This window comes from Mycena indigotica (genome assembly GCF_014461135.1).
Source record: "Mycena indigotica strain 171206Taipei chromosome Unknown Mind.scaff0014, whole genome shotgun sequence".
NCBI lineage: Eukaryota > Fungi > Basidiomycota > Agaricomycetes > Agaricales > Mycenaceae > Mycena > Mycena indigotica.
The window spans coordinates 296,732-311,206 of NW_023503013.1; the positions used below are offsets into that span (position 1 = coordinate 296,732).

Genomic DNA, 14,475 nt, shown 5'->3' on the forward strand with positions numbered 1-14,475 from the left:
CCCATGCGCTGGGGTTCCATAATTTAGCCTTCCCGTGTTTGGGTCTCCCATCAAGGGAGGGCTACATACAGTCTCTCAGACGACGATACGAAAAGAAAGCATCTCTTGCTACTCACCATCGATGGTAGCCATAGGGTCGTCAAACTCGTACGCGTCAAACCCAGTTCGTTGGTCGTCGATTTCCAGCTCCAGCGTGTCCGACTCAGCTAAACTCGCCGGTGTGTCTCCCGGGGGCACGATATTTTTAATACCATCAAGACCACCGATGGCGACTTCAAGTTCGAGGGGGACAGGTTCGCCTCCCACAGGGATTGCCTCGGCAGCAGCGTTTTCGTCGCTTGCAGTCCCGTTGACCCAGTTCGCCCCTGGTGCCTCATCGTCAATTGCACTGGTGGGCGAAAAAACCTCGATACGATATTCGGGGTTGAGCTCGACGCTCCCTTCCCGTGCGGTGACTGCGAAGACGATAAAAAGACAGGGAAGGAGGAGGAAAAAAAGGGGTGGGATTGCGTTATTAAGGACTTCGTACAAAGATATTAGAGAGCAACGAACTTATGGTGGGCCGAAGCAGGCCATTCCCGCTTGCTTCACCATTAGCAGGAGCGGGTACTTGACCGTTCTCTACGGGCATGCTGGTGACCCCGCTGCCCGCAATGGGCTCGATCGTGATTTCTGGCGCGTCAAGGTCGATGCCTAAGAAATTCTAAGTATTGTAAAGAAAAGAGGAAATCTTCGCAGCCACAAACCTATAGCGGAACCATGCAGTCGAGCCTCTTCAATTTGATCATCTGTCGCTACTGTGTGTTCTTGAGGCATTGGAGAGTCTATATCAGTTGGCTCAAGAGCTCGGTCTTGAGCATCGCCATGGTCAGGCTCTGAACCCATGTCGATGTCCATAGCTAACCGAGAGTCATGATCAAATATGACTTAATGAGAGAGAAAGTCACGTACGATTTGGGACTTCCTCTCCCTCGTCAGTGCGGGCAGTCGCGATTTCCAAAAGGGAGGCCTCGTTTTCTAGAGGATTTATAAGTATAACTACGAGATGAAAAAAATGTCACCCAACACACACCTTTATTCGAGTTCTGCAAACTCGACAAGTCTGCATCCTCTCCGATAGCATCTTCATCTTCGGTTTGAAGAACCGAAGGCATATCTTCGTCGTCGTCGTTACCATTGACTAGCGCGTTGAGGCTTCCAGCCGGCAGAAACTTGGGTAATTCAACACCGTCGAAGACGAGCTTGCGCCGCGTCTTAGCCGCCGCCGACTTGTTCCGTTGGCGAGGCCTTGGTTTAACCGCGCGGGGCCGACCGACGACGCGAGGCTGGGCGGGCCTGCGACCCTTGCGGGGGGAAAGCGAGGCCGACCTTTTCTTAGGGGATGCAGATGCTGCACGAATACGAGCAGAAACGCGTGGCTGAGCTGGAGCTTTGCGGCTAGTAGAAACACGGGAAAGGCTTTGTCTGGCTCGACTGCGTGACGCAGAAGGGGCAGAGATTGTTTTTGGAGGTCGGCCTCTTCCGCGTTTGGGAGCAGTTGAGATTGATTCCTCTTCTGGCTCTGCTTCGTCAGCATCCTCTTCATCTTCAGACTGTTGTTGTTTGCGAGGACGCCCTCTCCCTCGCTTTTGTTGCGAAATCGGTTCTGCTTCTTCTTCAGGCCTGCCTCTTGTGGAACGAGTGCGTGCAGATATGTTGTTGTTAGCTGTACTGACAGCTGGCCTGCCGCGTTTTGCCCTTGGCTCGTCGACTTCCTGCTCTTGCTCTTGCTCCTCCTCTTCGACGTGTTTCCGCTTCGATCGTCGACCAGAAACTGTTTCCACCTCAGCAGCGTTCTTCTTCTTCTTTTCTTCGTCTTTAAACACTTTGTCGACTAGATATGTGCCAATAAGTTTTTTGGCACAAAAGTCAGGAGAAAAGCGCGTACTGCCGAGTTTCTCTATTCTAGCAATGAGATCAAGCGACTCTGCCTTCGCCAGGTGTGGGACAGTGACTCCACGCGAACGATAGATGTCCGCAATTATGGGACGTAACGTATTGGCGCTCAGGATGTCCCAGGGGAATCCGCCGGCCATTTTGTTGTCGTTGGTTTGGTTCAAGGGAGCAGTCACCGTAGGTCACATGTGACACGTCACATACCATCTGTAAATTCAAAAAAAAAAACACGAATTCAGACTGCAGATACTATTGGTCATGAAAAACAATGCGTTCCAGTGTTTGTTTGTACTAAGGACTAGAGTATAATAAGTTTACCGCTTCCCATGGCCACTCTCCACATCTCCACCAGCGTCGAAAAACGTTGCGCCGATAGGACTATTATTCCATGCTTCCTCTGGCCCACGCTCACCCTCTCGAATCAGACGGGCGATACTCGCAGTATGTCTATGACTCTTTCCCCCTCCGCCGGTCCGCTTCCCGCCTCTCCCCGTTTGGGACGACTGCTTACTGTTCATGCCCTGCGGTAACGGTGACCGATATGCGATGTCCACGTCCTCCTCGTCCGAGGCCTGAGACCCGTCAGAAAGGTCGAACTCGGCGGCGTCAACCATCATCTGGCGCCTCAGATTGCTCCCTCGTAACGGCGCCTCCAAATCATAAGCATCGTACTTGGACCTCGGCGACGTCCCCCTTGTTGACAAGTTGCTCGGTTGGGCAGTTGCGTTGGATGGATTCCGGAACTCGTCAGGGAGGTAGAGGTAGAAGAAAAAGACCGCGAGACACCCTCCCCCGACAACGTCAATGAGATAGTGATGAGAGAGATACATGGTGGCCCAATACATCAGCCCGGCATAGGCCCAGACGTAACGCGTTGCTTGAGGGAAGAAATGGGAGACAAAGAGTGCCTCCAGAGTTGCGCAGCCTGCGTGAAGTGATGGGAAGGCACCGAATACGACGGGGGCGTTGGAGAACGTAACAGTATAGCCATGTCCGCCAAAAAGTCGGTCAATCCGAAGGAGCCCGCCTGGCGAACCATGCATGCCATAGTTGGCTGGGGTCAAGCCATGGATAATCTCGTACCACGGAGCGGCGCAGGGAAGAAGAATTTGAATCAGGACCCCGACATAGTTAAAGTAGCCGAACACTCGGGCCCAGAGCTGCAGAACCTCTTTGGTCCGGAATAGCCAGGTAAACGCAGCGACCACGAATGGGAAGGCGAAATGATTGATGCCGTATGGGAGCCATGCGACAATATCGAGTACAGGATGTGTGAAACGGGTGAGGATGTCGGAGATATTGGCCCCAAACAGCACGGATTCAAGAGTGGGAAGCAGGGAGACGGAAATGGTGGGTCGCCAGGAAACGGGGATGAACTGAGACGTATAGTACATCAACAACCAGGCGAATACCGGGATGGCGGGGAGGAAGAATTGGGAGGTGAACGGCACGAGCAGGGCAATCGTGAAAAGGACGGGTATAAGGAGTTTTGTGGGGTATCCCGGAACCTGCATCAGCGGCAGCCAGAACGCAACGGAGGCAAGATGGAAGAGGTATATCGAGTCGGACCACGTGAATTGGTGTCTTCGAAGACGAGTAATTGTGTCCTTAGGATTGAAAGACTTGTCCAGTCGGGCAATGGCAGCGAGCAGTGCCTGGTAGACGGTCACCAACGCCCGAGTCACCGTCGCCCCGGGACGAAAGTTGGGTTGTACTCTGGCCATCTACATAGCGCAAACATCAAGGGAGGCCGCAAGAGTACAGGTGGAACATTCGCACCTCTTCCACGTCGTTTGACTAATGACCCCACCAAGCTCGAGCTTGCTTGACGTCTGGAGAAATTTTTTAGATTCCTGTGGGTAGTGCAGAGTCAGAGCGCACAAAGTAAAGCCCGGAAAATCTAGTCAATAGCGGCAGATTCAAGACGAAGTGAGGCTATTAGTATTTGGAGGCGATTGACGAGTGTTAACCGCCGTCACTCACTCACTGTGACAAGAAAAATCGACTCCGATCACTTCGAGTTGACTTCGAGTCCGAAGAGGTCCGAAAGTTGGTTGAACTCGGTTACTTGCCATTGAAGCAGATCGAGGACTGTACTTACCCGTACTACTTGCCTGTAAGAGGGCGGCTACGGAGCTGACCTGCCTAACATAAAAAGTGTCGATTTGCAGTAGCCACTTGCTGCGTTTCGAATTGATCTGAAATCGAAAAATGATGCGTCACTTTTCTCACTCTTTTCTCCATCTTATGCCACCAAAGAGAACTTTAAGAGAGAGCGAATGCAACACAAACTCAACGGGAAATTCTATCAAAAAACCTCAGGAGTTTGCGAATGTGACTCCTTCGAACGCCAACAACAGCGAATCAGAACTTGCAAGTTTTTCAGCCGACGACGATGCATTGAAGCAAGCCAAAGGTAACAAGTCGCAAACTCCATCTCACCACTCACGAAGGGACAAGCCAAGAAGCCCAAAGTAAAGCCCCGTGGGTCTACCGTCATAGATGTTGGCTACGAGTCGGACTTCAGCGAATTAGAATCTTCCTGGGGCCTTGAAAGGTGCGAACACTGACCACGTTTTTAAACCATTTAAGTGGTGATTTGCTCCCTTTTCCCGATAGAAATGTCAGGGGGGAGGCTAGAATGGGCGACGTCGAGGAGCAGGTTAATACAAACCAGCGTGAACTCGATTCTCAGTCACCCGATCCATTAAGACTACGCACGCCGGAACCTGAGATCCAGGCTGAAATCCGTCAAACATCCCGTTGCCATTCAGACCAAGCGCAAGACGCAGCGAACACACAGCCATTGGTAGGCCAAAAACACAACAAACGCACGCAACTGCCGATGCAGCAACTTGGAGCCATGGCAGCTGGCGCTCCATCCCAAACCTCTCTTGGGTTTCCTCTCGGCGAGGATGCTGGTCTCTTTCACAACACGGCAGATCAAATATCCGAGGCGGAATGCCAGGGTCTTGTTCAAGATCTTAACTCGTCAATTGACGATTTTATCTCAGTCATTATCGACAGCGCTGATGATCTGGCACCAAGACGGGAAGGGTCCAGGCTTTCATCTCTGCGACCACGTGGACGCCTCTCAGATTCATTCCATGGAGAGGGAGACGATGCAATTCTACGATTTGCTACTCACAATATGCACAAATTTCCGGGAAAGCAATCGCATTTTCTCGACGTCTCATTGCACCGGTATCTCATTTCTCACTTGATCTACTATTCCTTCGACGGAAATGTTGTACCCCGCCGGTTGGACAATTGCGGGCAAATCAACGCAACATACGAGAACATCAAGACCGATGGTCAGTCCATTCACCTATGAAGTGGTCGGCTCCAACTGATCATAACAGAGACTTGGTCTATCTCCCAGCGATGGAGGTCGTTGACCGCAGCATACATTCCACCTGAAAACCAAGATACACACGAGAGGAACTCGAGGGTGGAAGCTGACTACACCTTCATCGTGAAATTGTTAAACTCGACCTACGCGATTGGGGAGGATGCCTTACGCCCGCTTGCCGCGGAAATTAAAGCAAAGCTTGTCCAGATCTATGACGATGCAAACGAAACAGTGTTGAAACTTCGTCGAGACATGATATCAACACAAGTGAATGTTGTGGGTACGGGCATTCACCCGCAAACTGGTCGATATCCGTCGTTCGATCCGCAAACCATGTCAACGCCCTGGGAGCGTAAAGGACGTCCGCGAGAGGAGGTTATCGGGCCGTACCAGCTCGGATTGACGAAGGAAAGTCGCCACCAAGAAGTTAAATTTATCATCAAACCTGTCGTCATGACCAAAAGCATTTTCGAAGACGTTCTCAAGGCTCAATGTTAACGCGCCAGAACAAAGAGGCTTGACAGACATTATGGTACATACTTTGACAGAATTATTACAAAAGCTCAGATAGGTGAGATTGTTGCTGGACCGTACACAGCTTTTCCCTGTTCGAACTCAATTTTTTTTCGGAGATTATCTCAAAGCACTTACGTTATCCAACCATTTCATGCGCGCCGAGATTTCGGTGCCAGTCAAACGAAGGCAAATGTAGAACTGAAAATGATGTCAAACCCATCTCCGCAAAATACGCAATTCACGGACCTCGAGTTTTCGGATCCATACTTTAGTGTTGAGCGCTAGCGTGCGAGGCGTTGATCGAAAGCAATCACGAAGATTGACTTTCACAGAGCATATTTTATCAAATCCTAGCTTTAGAGCAGTCGTACCTTGAGTATCTTAGGTCATCCAAGTTATAATGCAGACGCAATCGTCACGAACCAGGTTGACAGATGAACTCGGGTGGGTGGCTTCGCCGGAATGCATAGATTATTTCTTCTCGTTCAAAGTCTACGGTGTCGTCTCCTAAGGTGATGAAAAACGCTTCCTCGAATTCTTGCTTGGCATGGATTTTGCAGTTCTGAATAACAATATTGTTTGCTGTTCCCGTGATCAGCACAAACGGCTCACCTTTCCCGCGATCAAGCTCCAACCAGGTTTGAGGTATGTAGGTTGTGCCGTCAAGTTCATGGAATGTATTTAGCGTGTACTTCTTATGTGCTTTGTCGGTCTCCCTGTATCGAACAAGGACGTCCGTCCCATAATGAGCAGTCGTAACCCGTGACTGCACTAGACAGTCAAGATACCAATTGAGTGCTCCGTTTGGCACGACCTTCGCCAAGGAGCCTTGAGGACGACTGAGAGAGAAGCCCTTTGTCTCGCTCCACAAAGAGATCTGATTGTAGAAATATGGCGACTGCGAGAGTCCTCCCACAAGTATGATTTTCTAGCGGACAAAGTTGGACTCTCACTGCAACGGGCCAACCGGCCAGAAACGATACGCACGTCAGCCTGTCGACCACTATTTCTGAATGCATCCAAAATCCCTTGCTTGGTCTGACTGAGAGGATCGGCGAACCAAGACGCAACGGTCGCACTGAGAGAAATTTCAATCCGCTGTAACGATGCAGGGCAATGCTTATTCATGCCTTGGAACTCGAAGCCTGCCACGCTTGATTCCTCGTTGTTCGTCCGTGATCGTTGGATCTTCGCTTATTGGAAGATAGCAGTCCTGACCATCTCCGGAAAACTATCCAATTCCGCTTAGTATTCAGTAGTTGTTCGGTGAAAACACGGACCTTCTTTTTCAATGTTCTCTCAAATGTGTCGACAATGAGCTTGAGTTTGTCATTGCTATCCCAGACACTGTTGCGAAGATGTTCTTTGGCGGAGTAAATCAGTTACATGACAAATCACGAAAACAAAGCCTACGACGAAGGAAATTCCAGGCGGCCTTGTTAACGTAGACAGCACCAGCCATGAAACCTAACTTGATGATCACCCCAGGGACATTTCGAGGAAACAAAACGAACATTGAGGTGCAGATGACTCCTCCAATTGCAATTTAGGTTGGACAGCAACAACTTTGTAGGCACTTTTCGACGCGATTAAACCCGAACAGTTTTTTAAGGTTTTAGACCATACTTGATATCTATCGTGCCACCTGAGCGAATTGTGAGTTGACTTTCAACCTGCGACCTGACTTAATCCGCGTACCTCCAGCGTCGCAAAGGATAATTTGATTACCGACCTTCGAAGAAATTAATGCAACGATCGATATCTTGACCACAACGAAGGCTTACGGTCAGCCAATCGTGAATTTTATCTTCTTTGCAAGCATAATGAATGGCTGCCTAAAGTGGACTCCTGAGTAGGAACCATACGGTCTAGCAGGTTTAACTCACTTCAGCTTCAGTCACAAATCGCACACGCAGCCCTTCGGTTTCCTGCACCAGACCTGCATCGATAGCAGCACATCTCATCATGTGTTGTTCATTGAACTCCCAGCCGTTCGGGGTCGTCAAAATTACATCCAAGGTAGGGAAGAGGGTGTCCCAGATATATGCTCCATTCACACGGTTGCTGATGAAATACTCCCTGAAATTGTTTTTAACATAGCGCAAAAAGTCGGCCAACACTTGTTGGAGTTCCACATTGTGCGGCAATGGCGCGATGCTACTTGGTAGGCTGACTGCTGCCAGGTGCTTGGGGCGCAATAGTAGCTTCCACCTGTGGTCCACGGTGCACAGTAAGTGGACAAAGTATCATTATGTGGGATTATCTGAAGCCGCCTACCATTCAACCCGACTCCAGGAGTTTTCTGCGGCACTGTCTCGAACATCCTAGGCGAAAGTCACATAACAAGGTTGAGATGGCAAACAAGACCAACGTCATCTTCGGTTTCTGCCGCAAACGCTTGCGCCTGGCCGTGCTTGTCATAAAAGACAACAGAAGGTATCTTCGCATCTCCGGTTGTCTTGATTTGCGTTTTTTTAACACCTCGAATAAGTGACCAGTTCATTCCTTACCTGCTTGGGCCATCTGACAATCTAATGGATGGATGAATGCCGATATTCATGCAGTTGTAAACTATATACTAGTACCTCCTCAAAGTTTCGCTGATGCTGGTTCCCGGGATACACCTCGCAGTACGATACCGCCGTGAATGTCGTGCCAATATCGATAGCGACCACGAGTTTTCTGAATGCGAGTTGAAAATAGGCGAAGAGGAAAGAGGATCGCTTACCTGTCTGCATTCTGGCCACAGGCAGGACCGCTGGCACGGCCTCGTCTGACGGGGGGCATGGGAGATGAAAGGAAAGAGTTGAACAAGACCCAAACAAAGCGAAACAAACAGTCATAGCATGTTCGAACTGAATGAATGCGCAGCGAAGATAGAGCGATACGAAAAATAGAAGAACGAGTCGACGCCGTGCAATCAGTTGGGGTTAGGCAGGAACGCGGAGCATAAAACGCCTGCACATGCTGTTTTGGCGTATAAAACAGCGACTCGAAAGCTTTCCAGAAGAGAAACGTTGCCGCACAAATGCGGCGGCGTGACCATGATTGGGATGATGTGACATACTTGTCACATCTAGCGTCACATCGAACCATATGAACGAATCGCAACTTTGAGAGGTCAATCTTCAAACTGTGCTACTTGTCTATTGAGCGGCTCATTTTCCCCCACAATCTAGGAAAATTCAAACTTCTCCCCGAGAATCTCTTCCGTCAACTTCCACAGCTTCTCAGCGGTCGCCTATAACACATGCGAGCATGTATGGGTCAGAAAAGAGTTCGTCTGAGGCAACCGACTGAAGAGCTTACAGGATCTTTGGCATACTCAGCGGCTTGCTCGTCAGCGACCACGCTGTCCACCAGATATGACCCAGAATTGTCTGTGGAGAAGTTCGATTTTTGACGAAGCAGGACTGTATCACAGCAGTGACTTACCGTCGAGTCTAGGATCAAAGGCTGCAGCCACGGTTCTGCAAACAAAATGAGTATTGTTTTGCTCGTCTGCGGTTCACTCACGTTGCAGCACCCTGTTCCAGAGTTTTCCACTTATCGAAATTATTCTCCTGGGGCTTTCCATCGCTGTCCAGAACGCCGAACTGCTTCATCATTGGAATAATCGCTTCCTTGTCAAATCCGTTGGTCGGTATCACTGGGGCAGATGATTAGAATGGCTTGGAGTGTATCACAAGGTTCAAGCGTACTCCCAGGATGCAAGCTATAGGCCCTTAATTGCCCCTGGGCTCTCTTCGCCAGCTCTTTCGCTGTCAATATGTTGGCTATCTTGGTCTCCGCGTAACGCTTCACTATGCCGGCTGGTGTGGATGCAATGGCGGGCTCGTCGCCTTGACGAAGAGTAGAAAAATCGAGTCCCGACGGCGCCTGGGAGTGTGCTGCGCTGGCCACGAATACGACACGAGGAAGATATGTCGCTGTTTTAGTGGAAAGTAATTTTGGCGTGAGTAGCTTAGTGAAGAGGAATGCACCGAACTGAGCGGTAGCCATCTGTGCCTCGAAGTTGTCTTTAGTAAGGTAATAAACCCCAGTATTCGCGGCATTATTGATCAGTACCTGCTGAATAGATCAGGTTTACAACAGGCCCAAAAAACGATGACTCGCATGAATTGGCTCCGAATATGCGTTTACTTCTGCCGCCGCATTACGGACGGAAGCTTGGGAAGACAAGTCGAGCGTCAATGTTCTAATGTTTGCGGAGGGGAATTCTTTTTTGAGCGCATCCTCGGATAACTTCAATCTGCGTAGCTCGGTCAGTTTCTCGTCCCATTTCGAGTGCTGAGTGCCCGAACCGTTCTGCGTTGTATCCGGTAATGACAACCAGGTTGGCGTACGGCGCAAGGGCCCGCGCAGTTTCGAATCCGATCCCCTTGATGGACGTTCCAGTAATCAGAACTGGTCAAGTCAAGGTGAGCTGAATGGCCTGGACGGGTACTAGTAGGCGAATCCGCTCACCATTCTTTCGGGATATTTCATTCTTCAGTGCACTAGCGACTTCTTGCGCAGTGCTACTCTGGGTGAAGGTGGGAAGCGACATCTTTCAGTCGGTTTGCGTGGGCTTCTTCGATCCACACAGTCATTTTTATACCGCAACCAGACGGAGAGGATTATTCAGCACATCATCAGCTCCACGCTCTCATCTTGTCTGCCGGAAGACGCGCGCCTATTTGCCGCACGATTAAGAGAGGGTATACCGAGTTCGCCGGAATACATTATGAATACCTGCCACTGCTTGAACTAAAAGGTCAACGAGTGAAGGTGTCACCGTCATTCTGACTAGTGATCTCAGAATGAAAGACTCGGCGTAGTGGCTTCCAAGTACAGCATGTTATCTGAAGTCAGGTCAAGTAATTATTCTCAGCCAGGGAAGACTTACTAACGTCCTTTGTAAGCCGTCCGTCGGAAAGCCCGGTTACCGTCCGTCGGAGAGCCCGGTTATGAGGAAGCTACATATAACGATTGGAAGCGACTCAAACCTCGCAATGGTTATCTCTGACTGCAACCGTGCCACGTTTCAAGGCGCAAGGTCTACATAGATTGAGATATTTTTCAAAGAAAAGGGAAATAAGGGTTCTTCACCTGGCATTAGTATGTGGAAGAGATGTACTAGTCGATGTGAGCGCATATTAGAAGTGCTATGTGAAGGTGCAGATAAAAGGCCTAGCAGAGAACCTGTTGCATTACTATAATGGTCAACGTCGGAGTCGAGGTTGGCCTCTCGTATTTCGCATATCCGACGCGTGCCCGTGAAGTGACCAGTCCGGAAAAGAGGAAAAGAGTCAGCCTTTTGGAAATGGTTAGATTCAAACTGAGTTTGCAGACTGGTGCTGGTGCGGGTGAGCCGCAACCATATCTCGCGTCAGGTCAAGATATTCCTACATCCATGGCCAGCTGTGAGTCGTCGGTGTCAGAAACAACTTGACGACACGCGAAGGCGCGGGGAATTCAAGCAGGCTGTATCCTCTTACGCAGAGTGATGACGCCTCGAAGTTTGCTAAAGGGAGGTGAAGGTTTTGTTGCAACTGATATCCTCTGATATCATCATGTCACAACATTTGTCACAGTTGCGCTTGGAACTTGGGTCAAAGCACAACAACAATAAAAGCCATGCCTGCATCGCTGCGCGTCTTCATAAACCTACCACCATGAGCAGAAGCACTCCAGAGTCGCTGAACGCGTCCGCCTCCAGCGTTGTAGCCGAAATGCCGAAAGGACATTCCTATATGGCCCGTCTCAGCAAGAAAGCACCCACCCTGCAGGACATCTCCATGCAGCTGTTCGCCCTGTCCTACAATGTCTCTAAACTGTTAGATATGCCACCCGAAGGAATCGACGAAGACTCGGAAGTGTGGAAGTTTTTGGACGAAGTGTTGGAGTGCTTGCCGAAAAGCTTGAAGGAGAATGATATTATTGACTCGAGGTATGGGGTTGCTATTGCAGATGGGAACGCTCTCCAATTCAGACAGACTCGCACTCTACCGGGTATTATCCCTGACAGAACGGTGCGCCGCAACAAGACTTTGTGTTCATTCGTGTTGAGCTTTCCCAATAGCGAGCGACCGATATCGCTGACGGAACACGTCAATCCTGGAGCCGACCTACCTCCACCGCTCAGCCTGGAAGGCAAAGACGAGGAAGGCAATATCCACGCATTGGAGATTCCAATCGAGGCTGTCGTCGACGGAAACAGCTACATTGGCGACAAGCCTTTCGAGCTCCAACACAACGCTATGGCCTTTTCGAGGGAGGTCGAATACATCGTCGAGTTTGTCCCGGATGAGGTTCCAGAAGACGTCAACGCTGAGGAGTGGAACGGTATAGAGCTAGAACCGGACACAGAGGTGCAAATACCGTCATTGCAGAAGAACGAATCCGGACGCAAAAAAAGGAAGGGCAAAGGAAAAGGAAAAGCGAAGGCCGTTGAAGAGCAGTCGGGGAGCAACACGACACGGCATCGCACTTCCGCTGTTCCTCAAGAGCGCGCCATTGCTCCAGACTCCAAACCAGCCGAGCCGTCCATCTCAAAAGCAGGGAAACGGAAGCGCAAAGCGCAGAGCACTGATACTGACACAAAGCTTGCGCCGATCGAGACACGCTCTAGAAAGCGAGCAAGGCGATAAACTTCTGAGATGGTCATCATCAAGTACCATACATGTACTCTTTGTAGTTGTGAAACTTGCGACTATCAAGTCCAAAGCTCAGAAAGACTTGGTGCTTTGGAAATCAGATAACTCATGATTGCGAGAAATCCACAGCGGGTGATTGGCCAGCTGGCGATCACAGAAGGACTGGTGCGGTCCTCTTACTCCTCCCTTGACGGCGTCACAGCCGACTTGGCTATCTTCTCTGACCTCATTGTGGGACATGTCCTCCTCCATCTCTGTCCTCGCTGGGAAACCCATGAACAACACGCCCAAAATATACGCCATCTTTGGAATCTTCTTGCTGTCGCTCTTTGGTTGGCGGTTTGCGTCCGCTAACGTTCAGAAAGCTGACGTTGGCCATTAGCTGTATCGTTCCCCAGCATATCCAAACGGACTCGGCTACTACGCATACCGCATGTCGCGTTTTTCATTGGAAAGCACTTTGGGACTGGTGAGCGACACCATATTTCGTGCCAGACCACTTATCGTTGTTGACTTCCAAGGCGTCATCCTATCCACTGCCTTCTGCCATCTGCTACAAGACTCGTTTGAGCACCTTCAGAACCCGATATTGAAGAAAAAGTATCCCAAAGTGGGCGAGCAAACCGGATTAATAATGTACGTCCAACTTTTTTGTCCTGGGATGCTCACCAACTTGCGTAGACTAAGCTCTTTGCTCTTCATCTTCTTCGTCGAATGTGCGTAATGCAGTTGTCACTACCAGCCCTCCCTGACCCACATGGCAACAGATATATCGACCTCCTACGTCGATTTCCTCCATGCAGAGTCTTCAGCACCTTCATCTCCCGCCATCTCCGCTCCACCCTCGCGCCCGCACTCTCCCCAACCCATAGTAATGGAAACGACCCCGCTATTGGTTCCTGTGCATTCCAAAGCCAACCCCGATTATGTCGCCGCCATCCTCGCTCCACCAAGACACTGCCCGCTTAGCCGACACGATGGTCGGTTGTTGTCTATATGTGTAACAACAGCGAACCATGACCGAGCTCCCGTCCATCTCCCGCAAGATGTGGCCGAGTCAGAGGCAGATGAGCCAACTCCTACGATTGGGAGAGGGAGGCAGATGGTTGGAATCATTGTGAGTTTACCCGTCGAGATCGCTGAACGCACTAACGGGTTTAGGTTCTTGAACTGGGAATTATGCTGCATTCACTAGTCATTGGTTTGACGTTGGCCTTGACGACTGGTGGCGACTTTAGTGTGTTGTCTTTCTCTCGTTGTTGCATACTCAATTTCACCAGCTTCGCTACTCACTGCCATCATATTTCATCAGCTCTTCGAGGGACTGTCGCTTGGTATCCGGATAGCCTCTTTACCGCCTGCAAAGCACCACCCCCGCCGCGATTGGTTCTCCATCACGCTCTCCCTTCTTTTCGCACTTACGACACCTCTTGGGCTTGCGGTTGGTGTTGCCGCATTCAATGGGCAGAGTGCCAAATGTTTGTTTGTTCCTTATCGCCTTCTCTCCAACTGATCTTTTCACCAGCAAAACCCCTGGCTACAACACTTCTCATCAAAGGGATAATGTCTGCTGTCTCCGCAGGGATGCTGATATACGCGACGACTGTCGAGATGCTTGCGGCAGACTTTGTGTACGGGAACCTCGAGGACGGAATGGGCCACTCACATGGACATGGTGGCCACTCACATGATGTCGAGCAGGAGGACGACAAACCAGACGCTTCTGGCAAGCCCGCTTCGGCTGGGAGACGGGCATTGGCGTTAGGGAGCCTGTTAGCTGGTGTGGGTAGTATGGTGCTTGTTTCGCTGGGGGAGTAAACCATTAGACTCTAATCGTGTAACCTGTAAATAACTTTTGTAGCTATCTGTGCTTCCCAAGCCCCACGTTTGTTCACGAAGGGTTTCATTTGAATGCGTGATTGCCGTTTCCATTCACTTTCACAGAATACATAATAACGCAATGCTTTTACCTGCTTTACCTATGATGCTTTCGTGTACATTGAGGAGTGTTACAATAGATCCCAGGAGAGAAAG

General features: G+C 50.1%; 6 protein-coding genes across 6 annotated transcripts; 3 read left to right on the forward strand and 3 right to left on the reverse strand.

Annotated features, from left to right (window-relative positions):
• Positions 1 to 50: 50 nt before the first annotated feature.
• Positions 51 to 2,099, reverse strand: MIND_01299600 (acidPPc domain-containing protein; the record flags this gene model as incomplete). Its single annotated transcript, XM_037369457.1, has 7 exons — positions 1,928 to 2,099; positions 1,073 to 1,873; positions 952 to 1,017; positions 747 to 899; positions 553 to 693; positions 117 to 455; positions 51 to 61 (listed from the first exon to the last, which is right to left on the reverse strand). The coding sequence occupies exons 1-7, from the start codon at positions 2,073 to 2,075 to the stop codon at positions 51 to 53; spliced, it is 1,659 nt and encodes a 552-aa protein (XP_037213955.1). The 5' UTR covers positions 2,076 to 2,099.
• A 150-nt stretch (positions 2,100 to 2,249) lies between these two features.
• On the reverse strand, positions 2,250 to 3,659 carry MIND_01299700 (acidPPc domain-containing protein; the record flags this gene model as incomplete). Its single annotated transcript, XM_037369458.1, has 1 exon — positions 2,250 to 3,659. The coding sequence occupies one exon, from the start codon at positions 3,657 to 3,659 to the stop codon at positions 2,250 to 2,252; it is 1,410 nt and encodes a 469-aa protein (XP_037213956.1).
• A 523-nt stretch (positions 3,660 to 4,182) lies between these two features.
• MIND_01299800 (uncharacterized protein) lies at positions 4,183 to 5,785 on the forward strand (the record flags this gene model as incomplete). The annotated part of the gene is made up of 4 exons (XM_037369459.1): positions 4,183 to 4,351; positions 4,396 to 4,492; positions 4,555 to 5,249; positions 5,298 to 5,785. 4 exons carry the CDS (start codon positions 4,183 to 4,185, stop codon positions 5,783 to 5,785), a joined length of 1,449 nt encoding a protein of 482 aa, XP_037213957.1.
• A 65-nt stretch (positions 5,786 to 5,850) lies between these two features.
• MIND_01299900 (uncharacterized protein) lies at positions 5,851 to 8,646 on the reverse strand (the record flags this gene model as incomplete). The annotated part of the gene is made up of 20 exons (XM_037369460.1): positions 8,532 to 8,646; positions 8,389 to 8,485; positions 8,314 to 8,334; positions 8,175 to 8,261; positions 8,081 to 8,127; positions 7,690 to 8,014; positions 7,588 to 7,638; positions 7,502 to 7,535; positions 7,430 to 7,448; positions 7,318 to 7,379; positions 7,217 to 7,270; positions 7,084 to 7,166; positions 6,934 to 7,034; positions 6,791 to 6,881; positions 6,496 to 6,731; positions 6,416 to 6,431; positions 6,227 to 6,365; positions 6,050 to 6,174; positions 5,939 to 6,001; positions 5,851 to 5,892 (listed from the first exon to the last, which is right to left on the reverse strand). Exons 1-20 carry the CDS (start codon positions 8,588 to 8,590, stop codon positions 5,851 to 5,853), a joined length of 1,752 nt encoding a protein of 583 aa, XP_037213958.1. The 5' UTR covers positions 8,591 to 8,646.
• Positions 8,647 to 11,385: 2,739 nt separating this feature from the next.
• Positions 11,386 to 12,435, forward strand: MIND_01300100 (uncharacterized protein; the record flags this gene model as incomplete). Its single annotated transcript, XM_037369461.1, has 3 exons — positions 11,386 to 11,735; positions 11,782 to 11,817; positions 11,868 to 12,435. Exons 1-3 carry the CDS (start codon positions 11,461 to 11,463, stop codon positions 12,433 to 12,435), a joined length of 879 nt encoding a protein of 292 aa, XP_037213959.1. The 5' UTR covers positions 11,386 to 11,460.
• Positions 12,436 to 12,679: 244 nt separating this feature from the next.
• Positions 12,680 to 14,259, forward strand: MIND_01300200 (Zip-like iron-zinc transporter; the record flags this gene model as incomplete). The annotated part of the gene is made up of 8 exons (XM_037369462.1): positions 12,680 to 12,773; positions 12,824 to 12,910; positions 12,963 to 13,077; positions 13,123 to 13,157; positions 13,209 to 13,558; positions 13,603 to 13,678; positions 13,722 to 13,919; positions 13,967 to 14,259. 8 exons carry the CDS (start codon positions 12,680 to 12,682, stop codon positions 14,257 to 14,259), a joined length of 1,248 nt encoding a protein of 415 aa, XP_037213960.1.
• Positions 14,260 to 14,475: the final 216 nt, after the last annotated feature.